The sequence below is a fragment of the Telopea speciosissima genome, chromosome 3 (genome assembly GCF_018873765.1).
Source record: "Telopea speciosissima isolate NSW1024214 ecotype Mountain lineage chromosome 3, Tspe_v1, whole genome shotgun sequence".
Lineage (NCBI taxonomy): Eukaryota > Viridiplantae > Streptophyta > Magnoliopsida > Proteales > Proteaceae > Telopea > Telopea speciosissima.
In genome coordinates, this window is record NC_057918.1 from 5,986,499 (window position 1) to 6,009,666 (window position 23,168).

The 23,168-nt window shown below is 37.6% G+C and overlaps 1 protein-coding gene across 2 annotated transcripts; it reads right to left on the reverse strand.

Moving 5' to 3' along the window:
• Nucleotides 1–618: 618 nt before the first annotated feature.
• On the reverse strand, nucleotides 619–18,152 carry LOC122656090 (ABC transporter B family member 26, chloroplastic). 2 transcript variants are annotated; one of them, XM_043850524.1, is made up of 19 exons: nucleotides 17,457–18,152; nucleotides 16,849–16,976; nucleotides 14,514–14,556; nucleotides 11,184–11,228; nucleotides 10,924–11,046; nucleotides 10,723–10,826; nucleotides 9,173–9,227; nucleotides 9,015–9,085; nucleotides 8,747–8,849; nucleotides 7,305–7,515; nucleotides 6,231–6,304; nucleotides 3,785–3,841; nucleotides 3,257–3,331; nucleotides 2,057–2,131; nucleotides 1,687–1,968; nucleotides 1,538–1,602; nucleotides 1,406–1,466; nucleotides 892–1,057; nucleotides 619–858 (listed from the first exon to the last, which is right to left on the reverse strand). In XM_043850524.1, the coding sequence occupies exons 1-18, from the start codon at nucleotides 17,916–17,918 to the stop codon at nucleotides 977–979; spliced, it is 2,115 nt and encodes a 704-aa protein (XP_043706459.1). In that variant the 5' UTR covers nucleotides 17,919–18,152; the 3' UTR covers nucleotides 619–858; nucleotides 892–976. The 2 variants fall into 2 exon arrangements, with proteins under 2 accessions (XP_043706459.1, XP_043706460.1); XM_043850525.1 differs by lacking the exon at nucleotides 17,457–18,152 and having other exon boundaries at nucleotides 16,838–16,976.
• Nucleotides 18,153–23,168: the final 5,016 nt, after the last annotated feature.

Genomic DNA, 23,168 nt, shown 5'->3' on the forward strand with positions numbered 1-23,168 from the left:
TAGATGTTCAGTAAGCATTCGATGTGGAAATTGGAATCACTGTATCATGGACTACGATGGTCTTTGCATTTTTAGGTCTTAAAAGAAAGAAAATGGGTCATCTTCACCAGATGGGCTGGAACCGGAGCTAGAGCACCAAGTAATACCATGGCCAGAAGGAAAACACATCCATAGACCCGCCGTCAGTCTGTAATGGAGATCCCAACCTCTGTTGCTGGGCTTGGCCTTACCAAGTCTATTATCCGGGCTTCCCATCAAATTTGGTGGTTTTCTCCAAAATGCAACTTTTCCCATAGCTTTTTCCACGGTCCTTATTCACCATAAATTTCATGGTTTATCATGGGTTTCATGTTTCAGGATTCATGGTTTTAAGATAAAAAAATTTGATGTTTCATTTTTCAAAATTTTAAAAATAGCGAACTCCAAGTTTTTTGAGTTAAACTTTCATGTTTTCAAGTTACAGGCTTTAATGGCATTTTTTGAAACCCCTGCACTTCGTGTGTGATTCTTGCCAGCTTTTTTCCTCTCTTAAAGTTATGCTGGAGATTATTGGAATTAAGGCACTTCAGACTCAAGTCCACATCCATCCTCAATTGTAAACAAGAGGGACAACCAATATACACTGGAATGCAATGCATTATGAATAAGCCAATTATGTTGTATATAGTTACATCAGACGACTGGTAAAATGTAATTTATGTTTGTGTCGTCTTTAGGAAAACCCTCGCAGTATTTGGAGGTATTTGAGAATGGAATAGCAAAGAATGCACATACTTTACAAATTGGGAATGCTCTCTCTCCATCTCTCCCCAGTGTATGTAATCCCCTGCATCCACATGAATGAAGGAATACAGAACAGAGAAAAGATAGCAATGGAATTTCTGAAAAATAAAATTGTCTGAATTTGTGGGTTGTTCCGTCATTAAAAAATTGTAGAACGAACCCTGAGCTCCATAACTCTACTGCATGAGCATGCTCATGCAAAGGCATCAGTCTGCCTTTTGGTGAGTCTAGCATACAATCCATCCCTATTGAGAAGCTCACTGTGGCTTCCAATCTGCACACATGCACAAAAAAGTGTTATACAGTTTCTGGGCATAATTATGTATTCCACTGCATCCACAACTTCTTTTATAACTTTATTATCCATTATTAAGTTTTTTAAATATCCACAATTTGTTGAACTATTCAATTTGTGAATATAACATAGGTTTCGGCTAGTAACTGTAACATTAATGAATGGTGTTAAAGGTCAAGCACCATTGCCCTATTGTTCTTGTTACTTCAAGCCTAAGGGAAATTGAGATTTTAAGCAATCTAAGCTCCATCAAACTACACAACAATAACATCTTCAGGTTTAAACTAGAAACATCTGTTTTGATCTGATGTGTTGAGTTTTACCCACCTCAACAACTTGACCACCATCCATCACCACTATTTTGTCGGCAGCTTGTATTGTAGATAGCCTGCAAATGTGGGTCATCAAGATTAGCATCTTCGTCTAAAACAGGAAAAAGGAGGAGTGGCAAGGCCTTACCTGTGTGCAATGACAATAACAGTTCTCTTTGCCTTGGAATCATTTCTGACAGCACGAAGAACCTCCTGAAGATAAAAACAGAAACAAATCAGCAGCAGTATTAACTGACCCTTAATGTTCTATGTCATTGTTTATGGCAAAATATGTACCTTAACATAGTATTCACTCTCTGCATCCAATGCACTTGTGGCTTCATCAAGGATCAAAATATCAGGGTCCCTAAGAATGGCCCTGGCAATGGCAATCCGCTGCTTTTGTCCTCCACTGAGCAGATCATCATCAACAAGAGTTTCATACCCATCAGGAAGTGACAAGATGAAGTCATGAGCATAGGCCTGCTTAGCAGCCAATTCTACGTCTTCCTGTTTGGTATCTCGAGTGCATCCATATCTTATATTTGAAATGATATTCATTCGAAAAAGAGGAGGCTCCTGCACAAAATGGAACGTCATGAAAAATAATCTTGCATAAATGTTGGTTCTTGTTAATTTCATGTATGCTTTGAAGTGTATGGATAACCTGTCCCACAAACCCAATTCTTTCTCTCAGCCACTTGATGTCCAATTCTCTCAGAGAGAAACCATCAATTAGTATCTGCAGTAAAAAAACAATTACTAACGCAAGAGCCAATCAACAAACTCCCAACAAAGTATTGGATCAGTGCTCATTAGTATGTTGAGGATTTTGAATGATAGTACTTAAAATTGAGCCCAGCAAAGTACAAAAAAGTTATGCTAGGAACATAGGAAACAAATGAGTTCCCTTAAAGGATATGCTAAGATAAAGATTAGAAGAGAGAAAGATGGAAAAGGAGAGGAGATATGCATGTGGGGGGGGGGGGGGGGATAGAAATCAACTTGGAGGTTGCATACAGATTTTATACATATGGGGAAAATAAGCCTGAAAGGCAGTGTGGCCCCTGTGCCCAGGCATGGGAGGGGCTAAACTGACCGTCCTGCCTCCCATGAAAGGTGAAAATCTCGCTATTGTTGATGCTTCAGCACGCACTCCCATTGGCCCCCATGCTGGCGCAGAGACTACACTGCCTTTTAGGGAACTCTCTCCCTATATATATGTGTGTGTGTGTGATCCAACCTACTAGTAATACAGATACTAGGCCGCACATATCTGTTTCACACCATGTGGAAACTGAGTGCAGAAGTTTTGCTTTCACCCTCATTCATCTGGTAAGTTCCAGCCCAATCCAGAGTTCATAATGCAGCAATATAAAACTTCGGAACATTGTTGAAAAGTCGATATTTGGAAAGATAGTACACCTAATAGTACAAAGGAATAAGTCCAATAAATGGTGGGCCATGCAATTGAGTTGGACCACCAAATTTGACAAATGGCTAAAATATTCAGTGACCTCATATTCTACAATGCAGACCCAAACAGCCCAGTGTTGAGACAAATCCAATTAATCACATTACATGTTTTTACATATAGGTCCATGTAAAGATTATGGAACTCAGAGTTGATATGCGTGTTGTGTCAGTGTATGTTTGTGTATGTGTGAGAGAGAGTGAGAGAGAGAAGGGAGAAGTAGTTGTCAATTAACACAATATAAGCTTAGTGCTGCTGCTTTGATATGTTTTTCATGTGATCATCTGTATAAATCAATTATTTAAAAAAAACACTAGTTCCTTCAATGCAAGTAATTGCAATTACATTTAATCCAAGATAATGTTGTCTAGATAAGACTAAATGCCACCATACCTGACCTTCTGTTGGCTCATACAACCGTAGCAGGAGATTAACTATTGTACTTTTCCCACTACCACTGAGACCAACCTAATCAAAACAGAAAATATCCATTATTCCAATCTTTGTAGCACCAGGAAAACAGAGCAGATGTTTCAAGAAGTCAACTTGCTTTGTCAAGTTTGCAAATGTAGACAACAAACCTAGGGTAGAACCACTTTCACCCTCTAATCTACCAATACTGTCCCACTATATATATATATATATATAGGGATCAACTTGTTGTCACCAAAGTGGTGAACTAAGAAGTCGTAACCTCCTTTTAATTGCCACTTAACTTATTCCCAAAAATTATTTAACGCAGGTGTAAAAAAGGGTTTTCAAAAAAAATTGTTATGTAATGCAGTTTTTATGTGAAATGACAGGATTTACCCTCATTGAAAAAAAAGTGGGTTATACTAAAAGGGCAAAATACACACACACCCCTATATATATATATATATAGAGAGAGAGAGAGAGAGAGAGAGAGAGAGGTTCTCTTACAATGGCAACCACCTCACTTGAGCATATTGAAACGTTTAAATGTTGTAGAACAGGTACCTGTGCAAATATCAAGTTGAAGATGGATGACTTCTTTACCAGGTACTATCAAACTTATTTAGAGCAATATCTAAGAATTGAAGAGTATAATCATACAAAACAAACGACATAATATAGGGACAAACAGGTCCCCATTCTAGAATAGCATAATATGTTTTTCTTGTTTCTTAGTCTCTTCCTAAGACTTGCATCAAACTCTGTAAGCAAAATCAAGGTGTCAAGTATCAGTATTGGTCAGCGTATCAGAAAGGTGGTTTTAAGAGACATCTCAGAGACGTATCAGAGAGAGACTACGAGATGGAAGATTTGCTAAAGATACACATGGACGCGCTTAAGATATACATGGATAAGATTAGAAGGACAAACAGGTCCCCATTCTAGAATAGCACAATATGTTTTTCTTGTTTCTTAGTCTCTTCCTAAGAGTTGCATCAAACTCTGTAAGCAGAATCAAGGTGTCAAGTATCAATATCGGTCAGAGTATCAGAAAGGATGCTGTGAAGATTCAAAACATTTTAAAAAGTAAATGGATGGCTAAAAGTACAAGTGAAACAAGCCAACACAAGGGGGTTAAATGAATAAATGATTGAGTTTTGCTGTGAAAATTGATATGTGACCAATGTAGAGCATGCTCTTCCTACTCAATGGATGGATTTGCTAAATCATCCTTCCATGTGGCACATTAGGTGGTTTGAATATTGAAGCTTTCACAGGTGGACTGAGCACAAGAAACTTAAATGTTTTATATTACTACTAAAGAGGAAAGAGGAGGGGTAGGGTCTAGGGCTTTTCCTCCGTGCTGTCACCGCTGCCGCTATTGCTGTCGCCATCTTCCTTGCTGCCGTCGCATGCATCAGGTGCGGTTTCCCCCCTTCCTCTTTTCCATTCATCCTCTTTTTCTTCTCCTCCTTTCCATTTGTCCATCTTCTTCTTCTTCCTTCCTTCCTTCTGCTGCTGCTGATGCTAGGCATAGGCAATGGTGGTGGCTGCTGCTCTTTCGGTTGTATTGGCCATCTCGACCATGTATTGGTTCGTAAGGACTGATACGGTCAACATAGTTTGATACACAATATTTTTTTTCCAGTGCTCAATTTGGGTGTGCTTCATATCAAGGCCTTGTTTAGTACTACATTATGGTTCAATATGGATAGATCTCATTATGAGGTACAAGCAGAATCATAGTCATGTACCATAGGACAATCACCCCTGAACAATTGAGTCATTGTGAGGTACCTAGGTGAGTATTTATCAAGGCAATTATGTTGCATCAAATGAATGAATTTATATTTTGCTGATTTAATGATATTCCTTTTTGCAAATAGCATTTCTTGGACGTCACAACTTTCTTTTCTTTTCTTTTTTTTTGGGGGGGGGGGGGGGGAGTATTTTGCACTACTATACAACTACTTTTGAGGTGAGAAGAAAATAAGATGAGATAAACGTGAATGCTATTCAAGACACTGGAAACAACTCCATCTCAGTTACTATCCATTAAGACACTAATTATCCATTTAACTGGTTGACATACTGCATTGCAGCCTGAGGGTGTGTTCAAATCCAATCCAATTTACCTACCATTGTATAAAGTTTTCATTTGGTTGGTTGTGCAAGACACAGTTGCCATGCAATTTAGAATAAGCAAGGCCTGCACTTGCCTTGGTCACCAAAGCATTGCCTTGATCAAGGTTCAAGAACTCAGTTTCAGCCCTTGTTTCGACCAGCCGAGATATGGTCAAAACCTGGTCGAAACCATTTACTTTTTCCCAGCCAACTCGAGGTGGTGGTTTCGAGTCCCAGAAATGCTTTTTTGCTCTGGTTTTTTCTATACAACCTATTTTTGACATTTTAAACACAATACATGAATTATTTTCACACAAAAAAACACTCAAAATGGTACATGTGGTTATTGACCCAAGTTTACTAGTGTACGCACAGTGTACTAAGAATCATAGTTGTCAAAGGAGGCACTTATTTATGCCAAATATCATTTAAGTAAGACTTCAGAGTACTCATCCATTAAAGAGGGAATTCTTTCACAGTAGAAAAATTTTATGACGACTTGATTATCCATCAGATCATTTTGAAAAACAGAGAGAATGTGAGACTGCAGAATAATGAAATTTTAAATCCTAGTCATTGTGATTGACAAGCAATTTTGTCATTTTAGAGAGACATTTGGTGCCATCAGTTGCAAAAGATACTCATAAGACAGCATATCTGTCACATGCATCTTCTGCTAACCAATCCAATTTGTGCATGTGAACAGTAGATGCAATAAAGTGCTTGTAATATATATTACATAAACCAAATGAGGGACAGAAAAGATAACAGAGAAAAGGAAATCTTATGCGTGAGAATTTGAGCTTAAAGGAAGACATAGTAACCATACCATTACTCTGGAGGGATAATGAAATGATACATCCATAAACTCAATGTGTCCCATCAGCCTTTGCAATTTAATTCCTGTAATCAAGTGGCATGCCACATTCAAAATAATTCAACAAACATTTACATGATAATACAAGAATCTGCAGTCAGAGAAGAACTATCTTTTTTCAGCAGAAGCAGTCACTAGAGGGGGAAAAAGGTATGTCCTTCCAAATCTACAAATGAAACTTTGGTGTTGTTGAGAAGCATTTTATATTTTTTTAAAGATAACCAAGAGGCTTGATTGCATAAAGAGCATCCCAGTGCATGAGGCTCCCGCTATTGCAGGGTATGGGAGGGGCAAATGTACGCAGCCTTACCCCCTGCTTCACAAGAGAGGCTGTTTCAAAAAACAGCCTTAGGTTACAACAACAAGAACAACAAGAAATTGTAACACTTTAATCAGAAGCAACTGGTCCTTGGATATTTTTTTTAGCAACTTTTCTTTTTATTTTTGGTGTTATTGCCTGTTGGCAAGGTTCTAAGAATCAGTATCGGGCACCGCATCGGAAGGTTGATTTTAGGAGGCATATTGTATCGTATCGGTGAGACGCAAAATAGCCAAAGATATGCATAGAAATGTAAGGATACATGCAAAATACAGTTTTGAAGCATCAAACCCTATAATAAAAAAATAATAATATGTAAAATATATCATATTTAAAAAGGAGAACAAAGTACAATGGGATAAATTGCATTACTCCTAAAGGGATTGTAACTTTATTAAACATCCTAAGAAATTCAAGTGTTTAAATTTATAAGTTGCATTACTCTTAAAGGTATTGTAACTTGTACATGCCTTTAGATGGACAGATGGGATGGAAGTTTCAACATCTACAAAAGTTGAATGGATCTCAAGAACCACAAAAGGCCAATCCAGAAGGTATCCTCACACCCAAAAATGAAAAATTGATGAAAAATGTAACAATGATACTTCATGCCAAGAGAAGTATGATGCTCAATGGAATATTTGAGTACCCATAAATTTCTAGAAAAAATAAACAGAATTGATATCAATTTGAATATAAGTGCTTGCCTTTTGATAAGAATTGGTCACCAGGTGCAAGATCCATCAACTGGAAGACTTTTTCACTTGCCCCAACAGACTGCATCAGTGATGACAAATTGTCTCCTATCCGCCATGTTGAATAGATTAACCATTCACAATACATTATAAACTTTGTTAGTTGCTCCGCTGTTAAATGACCAGTCATAATTGACATTCCTCCTACCAGCACAGCAATAACCTATGAAAATTTAATAGCCAAACAAAGAAGAAATTAACTTATTGATCTTATGTACGCAAGTCACTAAGTAGCCTTGAATTGAAAGAAATTCATAAGCTCTATCTGTCAATGGTTCAACAACAAAAAAGGACGCTTGATTTTTCTTGGCATTATAGTTCAAGATTAAACTTCAACATGCCTTATGCAACACTATTGCGAGTCATGACTCAAGTATTGGATTCAGGCCACGTGTTTTTCATGGTCATCTTGCCCGTCAAGGAAAAAGAGATGATATCAATAATTAATAAGAGGACAAGGGTTCAATAGAACTATAGTAGCACGTAAAAGAATACAAATATTTCTTGAATATTCAAAAGAAGAAATAAAACTGGCCAATAATAATTTCAATAATAATATTAATAGGTACCCTTATGTTATGGGGAGAACGTTAGAATACTAAAGTTTGTCAAAGATAATTTCATAGGATATAAAAAGAAATTTCAATATTATATGAAGGACAAGAGCTTTCTTGGGGAGAGGAGTTACTGGAAGTAACAATAGCTTGGCTGGTAAAATTTATGCGCATTTATGAAGCAACAAAATTGAAACAACAATAAGAACAATGCCTTGAGATATTGCAGTTTTTATGAGCAAATAGAAGATGTATGCCAAAAAAAAATGTAATAATTAAAGTTAGGAAAATCGTTGTCACCATGCATCGGCACAAATGCATTGCAACCATGACCACTGGAAGAATGATATGGCAAATCTGACTGTTTGATATCTAGGGAATGGTCTAGATTGAGCATATATGAACTTTCAGCCTTAATTTCAATCACTTACCCTTCCATGTAATGCCATACCCTACCATGTGTAATCCATGCACCCCCTTTGCAATACTGAATTTTTAAATGATTTGTTTTGCCATATGGCCAACTCCAATTGGGCTGAAAGCTGACGTGAGTAGAGAACCTTGGGGTCCACCCGTCCACAAAATTTGAGGCCCATCTCAGCTACCACATGGCAAAACAAATGTACATGGTTGCAAATCATTTGCCACCATTATGGGGACAACAAGTTGCTCCCTTTATTTAAAATGCTAAAGTTTGTAATTTCTCCCAAAGAATAATTTAACAAATGCAATAGTAGCCCCATTTTTTATCACCAATATATACATCAGCAATAGAACTAATTAGCTGTCTTAGAACAAATATAGATGTTGTAGCTCTAATAACCTTGGAAAGAGCCAGACCTGTGTTGAATGGTAGAGGATGCCAAAGCTCGTATTCCAACATCCATAAGCCGCACTTTGTCGTAAGCTTATATCTGCTAATTTCATCAGCCATTGCTCGTACCTGTCAACCATTGCCGGAAAACTCAAATAGTTCCAACAAAACCACAACTACACAAACAAGAGAATCCATTTCTATCATTTTCCCATCACTTGATGTGCCTATGGAAGAAAAATATTAGAACATAAATAATTAAAATGAGTCAGCATCACTAATAGAGATTATTGCCTTCCAAATTCCTGTTTCTCTGTTCCGTAAACTCGGATTGTTCTCATCAAAGAAAATGTCTCCTGTGCAACCTGCATTTAGGTAAGAAAAAATAAATGCTTATAGCATATGCAGGCTACAGAATTTAATTGAGTTACAAACAAGTAATCTGAAATTACTTCGTTGGCACAAGCAGTGAATTCTTGGGTTAATTTTGCTGCTCTCTTTATGTACCTGTCCAAGAAAAAGGTTGGAACTTAGCATTTCTTTTCTTTTTTCCTTTTTTATAAATAACAAATTATATTGAAAAGATACTAGAAATACAATGCTACAATACAAGAAAACCACCGCCAACCGACCAATGTGGGGAACCATTAACAGAAATTAGTTAGCCGAAAACAACTTCCACACAAATAAAAATCTCTATTGGTACATAAGGCTCTAGCTTAATCTCCAAAGACCTCCTGTCCCCACATGAAGTCATCCAATCATCATTTCAGATTCACCTTCTACGATCACCTTCTACGATCAAATGTCCCCATTCATATAGAAGATTAGAAGGCAATCTTAATACCCAGATTAGGCATTTTTTACTCTGAAGTAGTCGTTTTTTACTCTGACATAATCGAGTCACAATACCCAATAGGACCAGAAAAAATCAGCAGCACTGACCCCTCATGGTCTCTGACCCCCTGTCCCCCCAAAAACCCCAGTTGGCCCTATATCACCAATGGAGTTGCCATCAATATTGAAGCTTAATCGCATTATTATGGAGAGGATTCCATACATGCAGGAAGTGGACTGATGAGCAGCAGACAATGCCACTAACTCCCAATTCCCCAAGATATCGGTGATTTACCCCCGAATGGCTTTGATGCAACAGCCCACCAAAAGGTTCTCAATTAATGAATTCATTAACTGTCAGTGATACTCGCGAATGCCAAAAACAGTATATATAGAATGAATGTATAGAATGAAAGTTGTATCTAGAAGCACCAAACATCTTTTCCCCATGGGAGGGGGGATATATAACAGATTTTATCAAAACGAAGAAACACATCTAAAATGGAACCAACCAAAACTGGTCAGAAACCCTCAAAGAGGAACTACACAATAGGGAAAGGACCAAAATACAAAGAATCCCTAGAAAACTCCACCCCAATCGGGCAAACAATATCCAGAAGCCTAGAAATTTAAAACCATGCAAACATTGTCCATAATCCTTCATGGTGGCTGCAGCATGGAGTTTCAATGTGATAGTCTTGCAGACAATCTCTTTATTTACAAAGATCAATAAAGTTTCCACCATAGTCAGCACATTCCTCATAACAACATAATTGAAAATTTAAAAGTAGGCAATAAAACATTAAATTCTTGAAAGTGCACATGGCACAAGCAATCTGATCAAAAGGAAAGAGAACTCAAATAAAAAACAATTAGAAATATAAACATCTCAATCTTTAGGGGGTGGACCTCAGCGCAACAGTAAGCTTGCTCCATTGCGACCTAGTGGTCGCGGATTCGAGGTGGGAAACAGCCTCTCCGCAAAGCAGGGGTAAGGCTGCGTAAATTATGACCCTCCCCAGACCCCACAGTGGCGGGAGCCTCATGCACTGGGTACGCCCTTTTAATCTTTACTTGATGCTAATATTAGATTTAGCTGGAAACAGAATTCAAGCTTAGCACATGCAAACTAATAAGCATGTCAGACAGTAATGCACGCACTTACCGGCCAAAAAGCAGCATAATTATTGCTAGAGCACAGCAGATCACCATTGTAAACAATGTGAGATGCCAAGATAAAGATAGCAAATATATTAGAGCACCTGTCCCCTGATATAGGTTAATACAGTTACAAATTAAATCCCCAAAAGTGGTTTCATATTCCAACAGGGGAAAGGAAGGAAGAGTGTATGACAAGGAAAGCAACCTGGACAACATCGCGTAATATCATATTAAGATCATTTCCTATAACACGAGACACTTGCTGACAGTCTGCTCCTAGCCTACTTGTCAAATCACCCACTGTTTCAGCGTCAAAAAAGGATATTTCCTACATAAGAAGTAAAACAGAAATGGAGCATCCTATTAAAGCAAGTAGTACATGCCAAGACATCCTTTTAGACAAAGCTCACTTGAGATGTGTAAAATGCAGCAGATCTATAACACTATTTTTAGTAAATCAAAAACCTGAAAAAGGAGAGCTGAATAGAGTCTTTCCCTCAGACGCTTAACCTGGAGAATAATAGAAACAATAGTCTAGTCAAGCATACTGAAGTTCCAGAAAATGATTGACAAGGAGAAGCTAAAAAGGAAGGAAACAACAATGTATCAAGTAATGCTAAACTGGCCCAGAACCATGGCTTAACAGGGTGCTCAGATTGGATACTGTTCCCCAGCTTCTGAAATTCAAGATCCACTAATAAACTAGCTGGGGTACACAAGGATCCTAGTACCAGCATAGCATTAAAATTTTGGAGTTGTGAAGGAAATAAAATAATTGCAAACTTAACAACATAACATATGCTTGCCACAGCCATGAATCGATCCAGAATCCAATATGTGGACTTGAGTTTTTGATTTTCCTCTTAAATGGATAGCCATGTCACCTTTATAATCCAGGAATATGGCAAATCCAAAGAGGTGCCACAGATATATGAAAAGAATAGTTGTGAAGGCATCACAAAAGTGATGCTTGGGTGAGAAGCACCCCTTGAGGTCCAAGGCAACCATGTGGCAAGGCACCCAAAACCAAAACCAAAACCTGATGAACTTCCCCTCATGTTATATATTTCAATCGTTTTACATTTCTGCCCTTTTATTTTTCCTGTAATTTCACTCTTACCATCCTTGAGATCTGGGATAACATATGGTGCTTGCCTTGGGTGCCAAATCAAAGCTGTCGCCTAGGTGTCAAAGTGGCTGATCACTGCTGTCACTCACCTTGACATAGGGGTGGCAATACCCAAGAGGCACTTCCCTTGGGCCAAGACCAAGCTGTCACCTTGGTGCCAAAGCAGCTGGTCACTGCTGTGGCTCACCTTGAGATAGGGGTGGCAATACCCATCACAACACGCCAACCCGACAAGAACACAAGCTGTAAATCCGTGTCCAGGTTGGGTGGTTTTGGTTTGGGTCAATTTTAGGTTGACAGGAAAATGACCCAGGTGGCTAGTGTCATTTTTGTGTTAAACCAACTAACCCGAAAAATAACCCCGTAACCATTTTATTAAGAAATTTTCTCATTTATCATTTGTATATGGGTTAAATTAAATACGCATGCACCCCCTAAGTCGTCCAAAAATTCCACCTGCACCCCCTGATCTTCTGACAATTCCACACCCCCCCTTACTTTTCAAATTAATCCATATTTGAGTCCCTGCCGTTAATATCAGGCGTTAAATGCTAACGGATCTGAAATTGAAGAATGTAATGTACAATTATACCCTCGCTAGAGCATAATTACCACAATGCCCTTATGAGTAAATAGTGTTTTAGTTGACCAAATTGCCCTCATCTTCTTCCCCAAATCGTTTAGGGTTTGAAACCCTTCAAATAAGGAACCAGAACGGAAAACAGGGGAAAATCCCCTTTGACCGTTGCTTACCGGCGCCAGCTGCGGCACCACCAATAGTGGAATCTCCCTTGCTGAGGGCAGCATGAGCGTCAGAAAGGGTGGAAAGTTCAGTATTGACACTACTAGCACCACCAGTAGTGGTGGCGAAGCGGTTAGAGGGTTTGTGATGGGTTCTACTGTGGAAGGTGAAGGGAAGATTAGTAAACCAATGATTGAAGTGGGTGTGAAGCATGTGATGTGCATTGCTGATGCTGCACTCTTTATTGCATTATCTGCTGCCATTGACCTTAGCATGGATGCTTGTAGGCTTTTCTCTCATAAAGTTAGAAAAGAATTTTGGCCTGACCAGCAAGATTATGTATCTTAGAATTTTGCTCTCCTATATGGTGAGACTCCAAATATTACAGGTTTGAGCTAGTATGGGAGAGCCGTTTCATACCCTATTTCAAAACCATTCTAATTCTTTTCTCTTAATTCTTTCTTCCATACTTGTAATTTTGTTAGGGTGAGTTGCTTCTGGTTTGTTTGTTAGGCTAACTGTTTGATTGATAATTCTTGAGTTTGGGTTTCTCCAATACATGAGATCAGAGGTTAGAGAATCAAAGTCTGTCATTTGAGAGAGAGAGAGAGAGAGTCACTATCAAGAGCTCCTCCCTCAATCTTTGTCCTTGTCTTCACTCTTTGATTGTGGCTCTTTGAAATCTTATGGCTTCTTCTGATCCTCCCCTTGTCTCTTCCTCTTTCTCGTGGTCCCCTCTCCTTCCTCTATGGATGTCGAAGCTGTCATTCCGTTTCCAAACCTCAAATTCTGACCCCTTTGGGGAAGTGGAGAGTCCAATGATGAGGGGATTTCTGTCGATCCATCAATTCCAGTACCAGTCCCATGTAAATCTACAAACAAGCTCCATAGATGTTAGATCTCTGTTTTACTAAAACATCTGTTTAGCAGAAACACGGATTTGGGGTTTGTTATTAGAAACCCTAGACAATGGAATTGGAGTTTTCTGATTTGAATTAGTCAAAACCCTAGAACAATGGAATTGGGAGGAAGGAGTAGACAAAGATTTTCACAGATTTGGAGGATGGTGTGGTGGGTATCTACATTTGTAAAAGAAGAAGACGAAGAGGGCAATAGTGTCATTTTACCCCATAAAGGGTATATTGGTCATAACAGGACTTAAAAATTCCTAGGTGGGTATGCAACGGTAACATAGGTTGGGTGGGGTTAATTTCTTAATAACAAACAGGGAAGGGCAAAAATGTCTCACAGGGGTGGTTAGAAGAAAGGGTAGTTGGGCCAACAAACAAAATTTTTAACGTCTAACACCTAATATTAACAGCAGGGACTAAAACATGGATTAATTTGAAAACCAGGGGGGTGCCTGTGGAATTGTCAGAAGAGCAGGGGGTGCAGGTGGAATTTTTGGACGACTTAGGGGGTGCATACGTATTTAACCCTTTTTATATTGTTTCATTTCATGTCAACTTGTACATGGTATACGTAGTAACCGTGTCGTGTCATATTGAGTTTGGGTTGACCCACACAGTCTGTTTAATTTTTGGGACGTGTTCAGGTCAAGCTATTCTGTGTTATATTCTTTGCTCCCCTACTTTGTTGCCATGACAATTCTGATACAAAGAATCATTTCAAGAGACATATCGTATTGCATCAGAGAAACGAAAGATACACTAAAGAACAAATGGAAATGATCAAGAAATGTATGTACATGCTTAGGATATATGCAAAATACATTTTCGAAGCATAAACACTATAAATAAATTATATGTAAAATATATCATGTACAAAAAGGAGAACAAAGTACGACAAGACAAGTGCATTCCCTGTGCATATATGTACAGACCCACAATCATCATATAGAAATATGACCAGAAAAGTCAAGCTTCATATTTGGTAAACAATTAAATGTCAGTAAGGAACTCACCAGGATCATATTAGCAATGCCGAAGCAGAAACCACGCAGGCCACTGAATTTCACAAAAAGGGTACATCATCAGCAACTCAATTAATACTACATTCATTAATCATACAAATGTAGGAGTGATAGATGGCTACTTAATCATTAGCATAGAACTTACACTTTTATTTGTTACTGTAGATGGATGAATTAACACATATTAGCATATCCTTTTGGAATAGCAGCCATAAACTGAGACTGCTCGTTATTTAACAGTATCTGCACAAATTGCACTAGATCCTCTCCTTGTTTTCATGTTCAATAGTAACTTGCACAAATCCATACCCTAGACATGGATGTGTTAAAATAAATGGTCCTGTCCTGGAAATAGCATTTCGTTCACTAAGCATAATTTTGTGACCATTCTCTTTTTACCAATCATCCGATTATTTGGAAGGGTTAAAATTGGAAATTTTGTCTTCAAAAGAATTTAGAGATATTGGCTAGTTGCCAATCCAAGTATCTTGACCAAATCTAAGTATGCAACTCAACTCAATTCAACAAAACCTTATCCAAAATAATTGGAACTGGATATATGAATCCTGAATTCTAATCAGCAATTGCACCCTATCTAAGGCCATATCTTTTGTTTGAAACACAAGCAATCGTTCTTTTCTCACTAGTCTTCTAATAACTTCAAGGCTTCAAACAGCATAGTACCACTTGTTCTAACTGGTAACAAAACCATCTCAATCGAATTTCCCTCATGTTATCAGTTATCACCTATGAGTGCTACTTTAATTTCCCATCAATGCGTTATATCTTTCCCAGTCTTACCGCTCATCCATCTCAACAGTCATCCCTCAGCTGCACTAATTTATGTATTTATTGTTTCTCAAACATGAGTATAAAGTAGAAGAAAGCTATCATTTTTTACCATGTTTACTTCTTCATCATTATGTGAAGATTCTCTTACTCATTTTCATAAATCAATTAAGGTGCTACTCATTCTGCTCACCGTAAAGAACCTATTTGCAATTTCCAGGATGGATGAAGAAATGAAAAAAAGGAAAAAAGTGAACAAATAAAAACCATAAGAAAAAAATAGTTTCTTTGCTTCCTTTCATTCAATGAATAACAGGATTTTATTAATAGAAGGACAAAGAGAAAGAATATATCTAACATAAAATGGATCATGAGACCACAGCCAAAAAAATAGAAATAACACCCTAATTGTATTGATAATATCCGTTGTTAAATCCCACCAATTCAAAAATGAATCTTACAATTCAAAGTGAATCAGTGCCACAGTAATTCACGGACCTTATTGAGATATATTTTAGAAGAATTCTTTTAATCTCTTTTGTCGGTTCAGTGATTCAGTCACCGATACGATACGGTAGGTTCTTGCTATTTCTTACGGATCAGAACTGAGTCACCTTATTGAGTTGATTCAGTTGAAACATGTCAAACTCGGTCATGTGAAGATTACTTTTCTTGAACTCTTCTAACACTTCTCGAAGGGTTTTTAAAACCCTCTTTGTGTCTCTCACTTCCTATGTCCAAAATATTAAGGATTTTGGAGTTTTTCTTCTTCACAAACCAATGAGAATCTCATAAAAATGGATATGCTTCCAGGTCTACATTACATAATTTTGAGTTACTTGAGGTGCACTTAATTAGATGGATAATTAGTTTTTTCTTTATGTATGGTTTTTATAAAAAATTTCTGTTTCTCCCCTATTGTTTTGTAAAATTGTTATGAATCCTACGATTCACGACTTGAATCCCAACTCCACGTTTTGTAAGAGCATTTATTATCACTAGTCAGTAATTCAAGTTTGAAAAGTTGAAATATGTTTGAAAACACATATCATTCATGAACTCCATACGGAAAGTCACAGCTCCAGGAACTCTACCAACACAAACCACGACAAGTCTATGGAAATTTCCCATCTGTACATTTATGGAATTCTCTACATAAAAGGAAGCGGGGAAAAAGATAAAATATGGCAAAAGACAGTCCAAGATTGCATAACCTTTCCTCTTATAGGTGACAAGTAATATTTTCATGTAGGAGATAAACAACAAAAGTACAAGGACATGCTGTAATTTTAATCTGGCTTCAATCCACATAAAATCTTATATTTTTCAAAAGAAAAAAGATCTAATAAAGCTCCCTTCTCTTGCACATAATTCATTGGCAGCAATGGTGCATAATTATTGAAAAACACCACATGAGCATGTTCCTATATAGTTTATGAAAAATATGATCGTTAGGAAAGACATGAGAACTCAAGAGAGGTATGCTTTAATCAAGAATGCTATGGCAGCAGGGAACTTTGACATACAAGATTTTGACCTGCATATTCCTGAAGTAAAACACAAGAGAACCAAGATCCGTGCATTACGATGGAACACCATGGTCTCACCACCCTGTGCAGAGAAAATAGATGCCGCCAAAAAATGTGGGGTTGATATCTCAGAGAGCTGCAGGTAATGAATTTAAATATTTCACTTACAAGATTGTCGCCAAAGTTAATTGAAATAAACATATCAGAAATTTCAAACAAAGGGTCAATCTTTAGAGCATATTGCTGTGGAGATGAAATAAAATGATTACTATGAAAAGGTATATAATATTTCCAGTTTCTAGGAAGATGAGGTCCTAGATACTTTGACTGCACTGTTATGCTTCAGATGTTTCCTGTTTATCCTCTTGGGATTGTTTTGAATGAAAATGTGATAGACAGACATTATTGCAGGGTCACGCAAATACAAATTACTGAAGTAAACTACAGACTGGCTACTAAGCGAATTTCAAAATACTCAAAGTAACAAGGTGAAGAAGTGAGAATTATACAGTAATGACTCCAAGACCTGCTAATTCAACTTTCCTACTTCGTAGTCCTAGCTAGTTATACTTTCAAGCTTATACGAATTGAAGTGAATCAATCAATTTTTACGCACCGCTGCAATAACTAGGGCAGCAACAGCAGTGGATATAACCAATTTATCATTGGAAACCAGCTCCCACATCCGACGCAGCGCGGAGAATACACTGACCGGCTTCGCTGTAATAACTACCTCCATGTCGTCGGAGAAACTCCACCAACTCCCACCCGGCATAATTGAGCGAAGGAAGACAACCCATCTATGAAGCGTCTCCGTAAAATTAAAATTAGCACCCTTCTCTTCATCTTCACGCTTTCCTGTGGTACTCCACACAGAGAATCCATTAATGGAAGCCGATTTAGGAGGAGATAAAGAATTGCCTCTGCCTTTTCGGGTAACTATAGAAGGATAAAATCGGAGCCTATTGCTAGCAGAGAATTGAATTCTGTTTTGATGAAATAGAAAGGGAGGATTTTGACGGGGCAGAGTAAGATGGATTCGAGGTTGCACTTGAAAGCTCGGAAGAAGCAAAGCCATTGGTGATCTTGATGGAAATCAATTAGAGCAGAGAGAAGTCCCGTTGTTACGAATAAATTAAAGCTGCGGAAGTGGAAGAGTGGACGTGTCTACTATGCAACCTCAAGCTGTGAGTTTTGTGGTCCACCTGGTTTCGGATTGTCTGTAACAGTTCACCCCAAGCATGCATCACCCAGCATGAGCCCTCTCAGGTCGACGACGGCACAGTGGCACGATCCACTCCGCCGCTGCCAGTGACGGAAACGGTGAAGTGGGGAGGAAGACTTTCACGTACACTGACCGGACCAAATACAGAAAACGGATTGTCTGAAACTTCCTTTTTATTTTGGGTTAAATACACATACCCCATCAAATGTATCCTATATTCCTCATGCACCCCTAAAGTTCTGACAATTCCACACCCACCTTTTAAAAATTTTACATACACCCTTTACTTTTCAACCTAAAGCATTTAAGTCCATTCCGTTAATATAAGGCGTTAGACGTTAAAAATATTTTTTTATTGACCAAACTACCCTTTCTTCTAACCACCTCCTACAATTTCAAAAAAAACATTTTTGCCCATCCCTCATCTTCCTCAAATCATCATCTTCTTCTACAATTGTAGATACTCAATACCACCATCACCTATCACCACCACCACTACGAATCCGGATCAGCTACCCACATAGGGACGGGTGGGGACAAATCTGACCCCTCCATGGGGCATGGGTCTCACACCCCCATGGAGGGTTCAGATCTGTCACCACCCATCCCCATGTGGGTAGGAGATCTGAACTCCACCACTACCACCAACCACCATTGCCCAAGTCCCCACCACCATCCACCAGTCCAGAAATTGAATCCTGATTTGGGAGCAAGAAAAAACATAGATAGGGCTTCCCCAAATTTATAAATGATTCTTCTCTGAGAAGAGATGGAAAACAGTTTAGAATTTATTGGAAATGAACGAATGGAAAGACGGAGAGCCAAATTGGTAAAGGGCGTCCTTTAAAGGCCACGGATTTCAAAGTGGCATTCATTTTCGGTAAGAAAAGTATAGAAAACGATCTATAGAATTGAGAGGAGGACCAACTAAATAAGATACTGTAATCTGTGCAACTAAAGACTCGGAGAATGCCATTACTCACTTCTCTTTTCTTCCTTTCACTTAAGGAAGAAAGAAACCCAGATCAATGGAACAGCCATCTGTGTTCGTGCAAGTCTTGCGAAGCCTTCCTCAATTCTTGCCCTGTTGCAAAACCCTAGCCCCTGCCCTCTTCTTCTTCTCCGTTCTAATTGCGGTAACCATTAGCGAGCAAAACCCTAGCCTCTGCCCTCTTCTTCTTCTCCGTTCTTAATCGATTGCAGCGGCCGCTGGTAAGTCTCTATCTAAGGGTATTTAGGTATAGGGTCAATGTTTCAGAAATAGAAGATGGATTTTGGGGAAACGATTTGGAGAAGATGAGGGCATTTTGGTAATTATGCCTTAGTAAGGATATAATTGTACATTACATTTTTCAATTTCAGATCTGTTAACATTTAAACGGTTGATATTAAGTGGACTTAAATGACTTTAAGTTGAAAAGTAAGAAATGCATGTGGAATTTTTAAGGGATACATGTGGAATTATCAAAATCTTAAGGGCGCATGAGAAATATTGGATACATTTTAAGTGGTATGTGTATTTAACCTTTTTATTTTTTTTAATCAAAAAAGATAATAATTCAACCCCAGCCACGCCCAACCCAAGTGACATTACACGATTACACAAAACTAAGATTTAATTTACCAAACTACCCGATTACGTTTTCATTTAACAAGATTACACAAAATTGAATTTTAATTTACAAAACTATCCAATTCAATGTTCATCCTTCAACCGTGTACATTTTTTTACAGTTTTACCCTTGACTTCCCTCCACCTCCACCTCCACCTCCTCTTCTCCGATCAATTACCGAAAGGAAAAAAAATGTCCATCATGATCACCATGTCCTACTTGAGTCCAATTCCTTTGCACGTTCATGCACCTGAGAGACTAAATCAGTTAGAGAAGTAGTTCCGTAGAGAAACTTATTGTAAAAGAGATTAAATTAGGCACATTAAAACTACCTTCTAACAAGGTTTGTTTGATATTCAAAAACTGTTCAATAACATTTGAACATGTGAGTAATGTTGAGGTGAAATAGAAAAATTTGGGAAAAGCCGAATCTAAGAATTGGCACAGAAGATAAGCAAAAACGTGCTAATATAATTCGATTGAATAGTTGACTCAACTTGTTATTGTTTAAAGAAACCTTCACTTTAGTTGGTCTTTTTTCAAGAAAACTTCACGGATGAAACTTGCCGAGGAACCTTTTTAGATTTTTGGGACATGAGATCTCACCTACTCTCTTTTATATGACTGCACAAATATTGCAAATGAAAATTTTTCTCTCTTTTCTCCTTTTTTTTACTTTTTTATTTCATTTAAGAAATCAATCAAACACACCCTGAATTGGTGCATATCAAGTCATCAACTAAATCTAAATTTAATTATTTATTGAGATGAGTCACATGCACATAAACTAATCATGACCTCCATTATAGTTTTTATCATATTATTTATTTATTTATTTATTTATTTTACTTGAGAAATCAACCAAACACAGATTTTTATCCGTAACTGTAACGCTGCTATACTTATTGTGTGATGCTATAGGTGTCATGTGTGTCATGTGGGATCCATTGTACACACATGACACCTACACCGCCGCATTATGAGTAGAACAACAGATTAAGGGTGCGTTTGGTTGCGTAAATCCTTTGGATGTTGTCTGATTGGAGATTATCATCTATTTGAGTTACCATCAAATGAATCGTAATTCCGTAAAATAAAATGTTTGGTTACCATGATTCTGTGACATGATTCTTTTGGATAAACTGTTTGGTTACCCTGAGTCTGTCACTTGGATTCACCCCTGAATCTATACGAAATCTTGTTTGGTTATCCCGAGTCGTGAGTTAGAATCAATTTAAATCTATCTCGAAATCTTGTTTGGTTACCCTCACTATGTCAGTTGGAATTATGTTTGTTTTTTTTTTTTGTTTTTTTTGTTTTTGTTGATTTTAATACATGGCCCTCTTTTCTTACCTTTTTAAATTTAAAATTAAAATGCCTAGACTAAGAAAAATAGAAACGAAATGAGCATAGATGGAAAACCAGTGGCCAAGAGAAATCTAAAATCACTTGATACTTTGGAGATAAAAAAAAAAAAAGAAAAAAAGCTCCTATATTAACAGGGGAGAGATGCACTTTTGCTTCATTGTTCCACCTACACCACTTCAACTACAGCCTAATGGTTTGGTCTTTCATGCTAAGGTCCTAAAGAAAAATGAGATAATTTCTTCTAACTTCCCATAGTTGATGAGTTAAATTTCTGAGTTTGCAATTGAATCAAATACGTACCAGATAAATATGCACGCAATTAAATGCCCATTAAGCTACCACGATTACACAAAACAATTAACATAAAAGACCATCAAAATACCACCCATCCATCCTCTATTCGGTTAGACCCATTCAATCTAGGGTTACAAATATAGAGATACATTGTTTCACAAATTTTAATTTAATTACATGAGTCACATGTTTTGGGCATACACCCCCTCTCAACCCCCTCCCATACTATTTCACTTGTTAAGATTAAGTGTTTTGACAGCATCAAGTAGCTCCTCCCATGTCTTAGTATGTTGTTTGGCATCTTTAATTTTTGCTGTGAGGTATCCCATCAGATAGTCCTTGGATTGACATGGTGTTGGTGAGATGGTTGGTGCATCCATGACATTATTCCTTGGTACCTGATTTGAAGATGAAGATTCTCCCTCATCTATGAATTTAAACCACCCACAACCATTATTTTTGCCCTATATACAAAAAAAAATGATATTTGTAAATATACGGAGACCAACTGTGTTACAAATGAAAATTAAGAAAATAAATGATGAGACACCATACCGAGGTGGAACGTGGGCAACACCAGAAATCTCGTCCTCAGAAGGGCCTCTAGTGCATCTTCTAACCTTGCACCGCCCTTTGCCACAGTCACACATTCGGAAGTGGTTGGCCCACATAAAAAATGATTGGTGGATAGGGCACTTGTAGAAACTTCGCCCGGATTAGTTTTGGTTTTGGAAATTAATATTATACATTGCTCACCACAAATGTCACATCTAGCCACAATGTCCATCTAGCCAGTTGATCAATATCCCACTAGATCTTGATGGCATTCGACGCTAGAATCAGTGCATGAGATTGTAACAATTAAAAAAATGGGCATTTTTTGGGAAATGTAATGAGTTAATGGATTACAGATGACTATAAAATGATGTGCCGTTAAAGTTTGGTAAATTACAGTGAAAGTACATGGGAGGAGAGAAGAGTATCTGTCTTCCCTAGTCTTCACATTTGGTCGCCTACTTCCTTATGAGTATTCATTTTGAAACACAACAGCCCACATGTACAAAGCACGGCATGAGTTGCCCAAGAAACCCAAAAGAGAGAGAAAAGAGAGAAGGACAGAGAGTGACCATACAATTGGGCTCCACCTCAAAATCATAGATTAAGTAAAATGGGGAAATAGGAGACAAGGTTTCAATGACTCATTAATTCCTACTAACTGTTGAAGAAATCTCCATTAATGTTTAGATTCTATTTTGAAGATATTGGATCCATGAAAATAGAACCTTCAAACTCATGCCAAAAAGTTAAAAATTAATATAATATGCATAGAAACTCCAAAGTATTTGAAAAACAATTCTAGCAATGTCACCAGAGACAGATCACCGAAAATCCATACCTGCAGAGAAATATTCTAAAACACATCTTTAATACAGAAAAGTGTGGGTTAGGCTTATCTATGACCCTTCTTAATATAGAAAAGTGTGGGTAGACGAACTAACATGGACCAAAAACTGAACATATACCAAGTTTCAATGCATCCAAACTTAGTGAGCTGTAAATTACCACAATTTAATGGAATGCCCATTAAACCACAGAAGCTATATCTTATAACAAAATTCACAGAAAATATAATTAAAACAACAAAATTGCATCCATAAGTATGAGGTGAAATTAGTCTAAATGCAAAGGCCAGCAAGTATAAGATGAAATGGATCTATCCAACAAAACATAAACATCTTCAACTGTTTAAAACTAAGCTAAACCATCCAAAACAAAGCTAAACCAAACAAACATCTATGGCTCCAAAGCTAAACCAAACATCTATCCA

Excerpts from the sequence above, each read along its gene's own strand:
- LOC122656090 (XM_043850524.1), bottom strand. The coding sequence starts at position 17,918 with ATGGCTTTGCTTCTTCCGAGCTTTCAAGTGCAACCTCGAATCCATCTT. Across the intron at positions 3,842-6,230 it reads ATTATCCCTCCAGAGTAATG|GTACCTGTTCTACAACATTT; the intron begins GTATGGTTACTA and ends ATATTTGCACAG. Across the intron at positions 1,058-1,405 it reads ATGGTGGTCAAGTTGTTGAG|ATTGGAAGCCACAGTGAGCT; the intron begins GTGGGTAAAACT and ends GCATGTGTGCAG.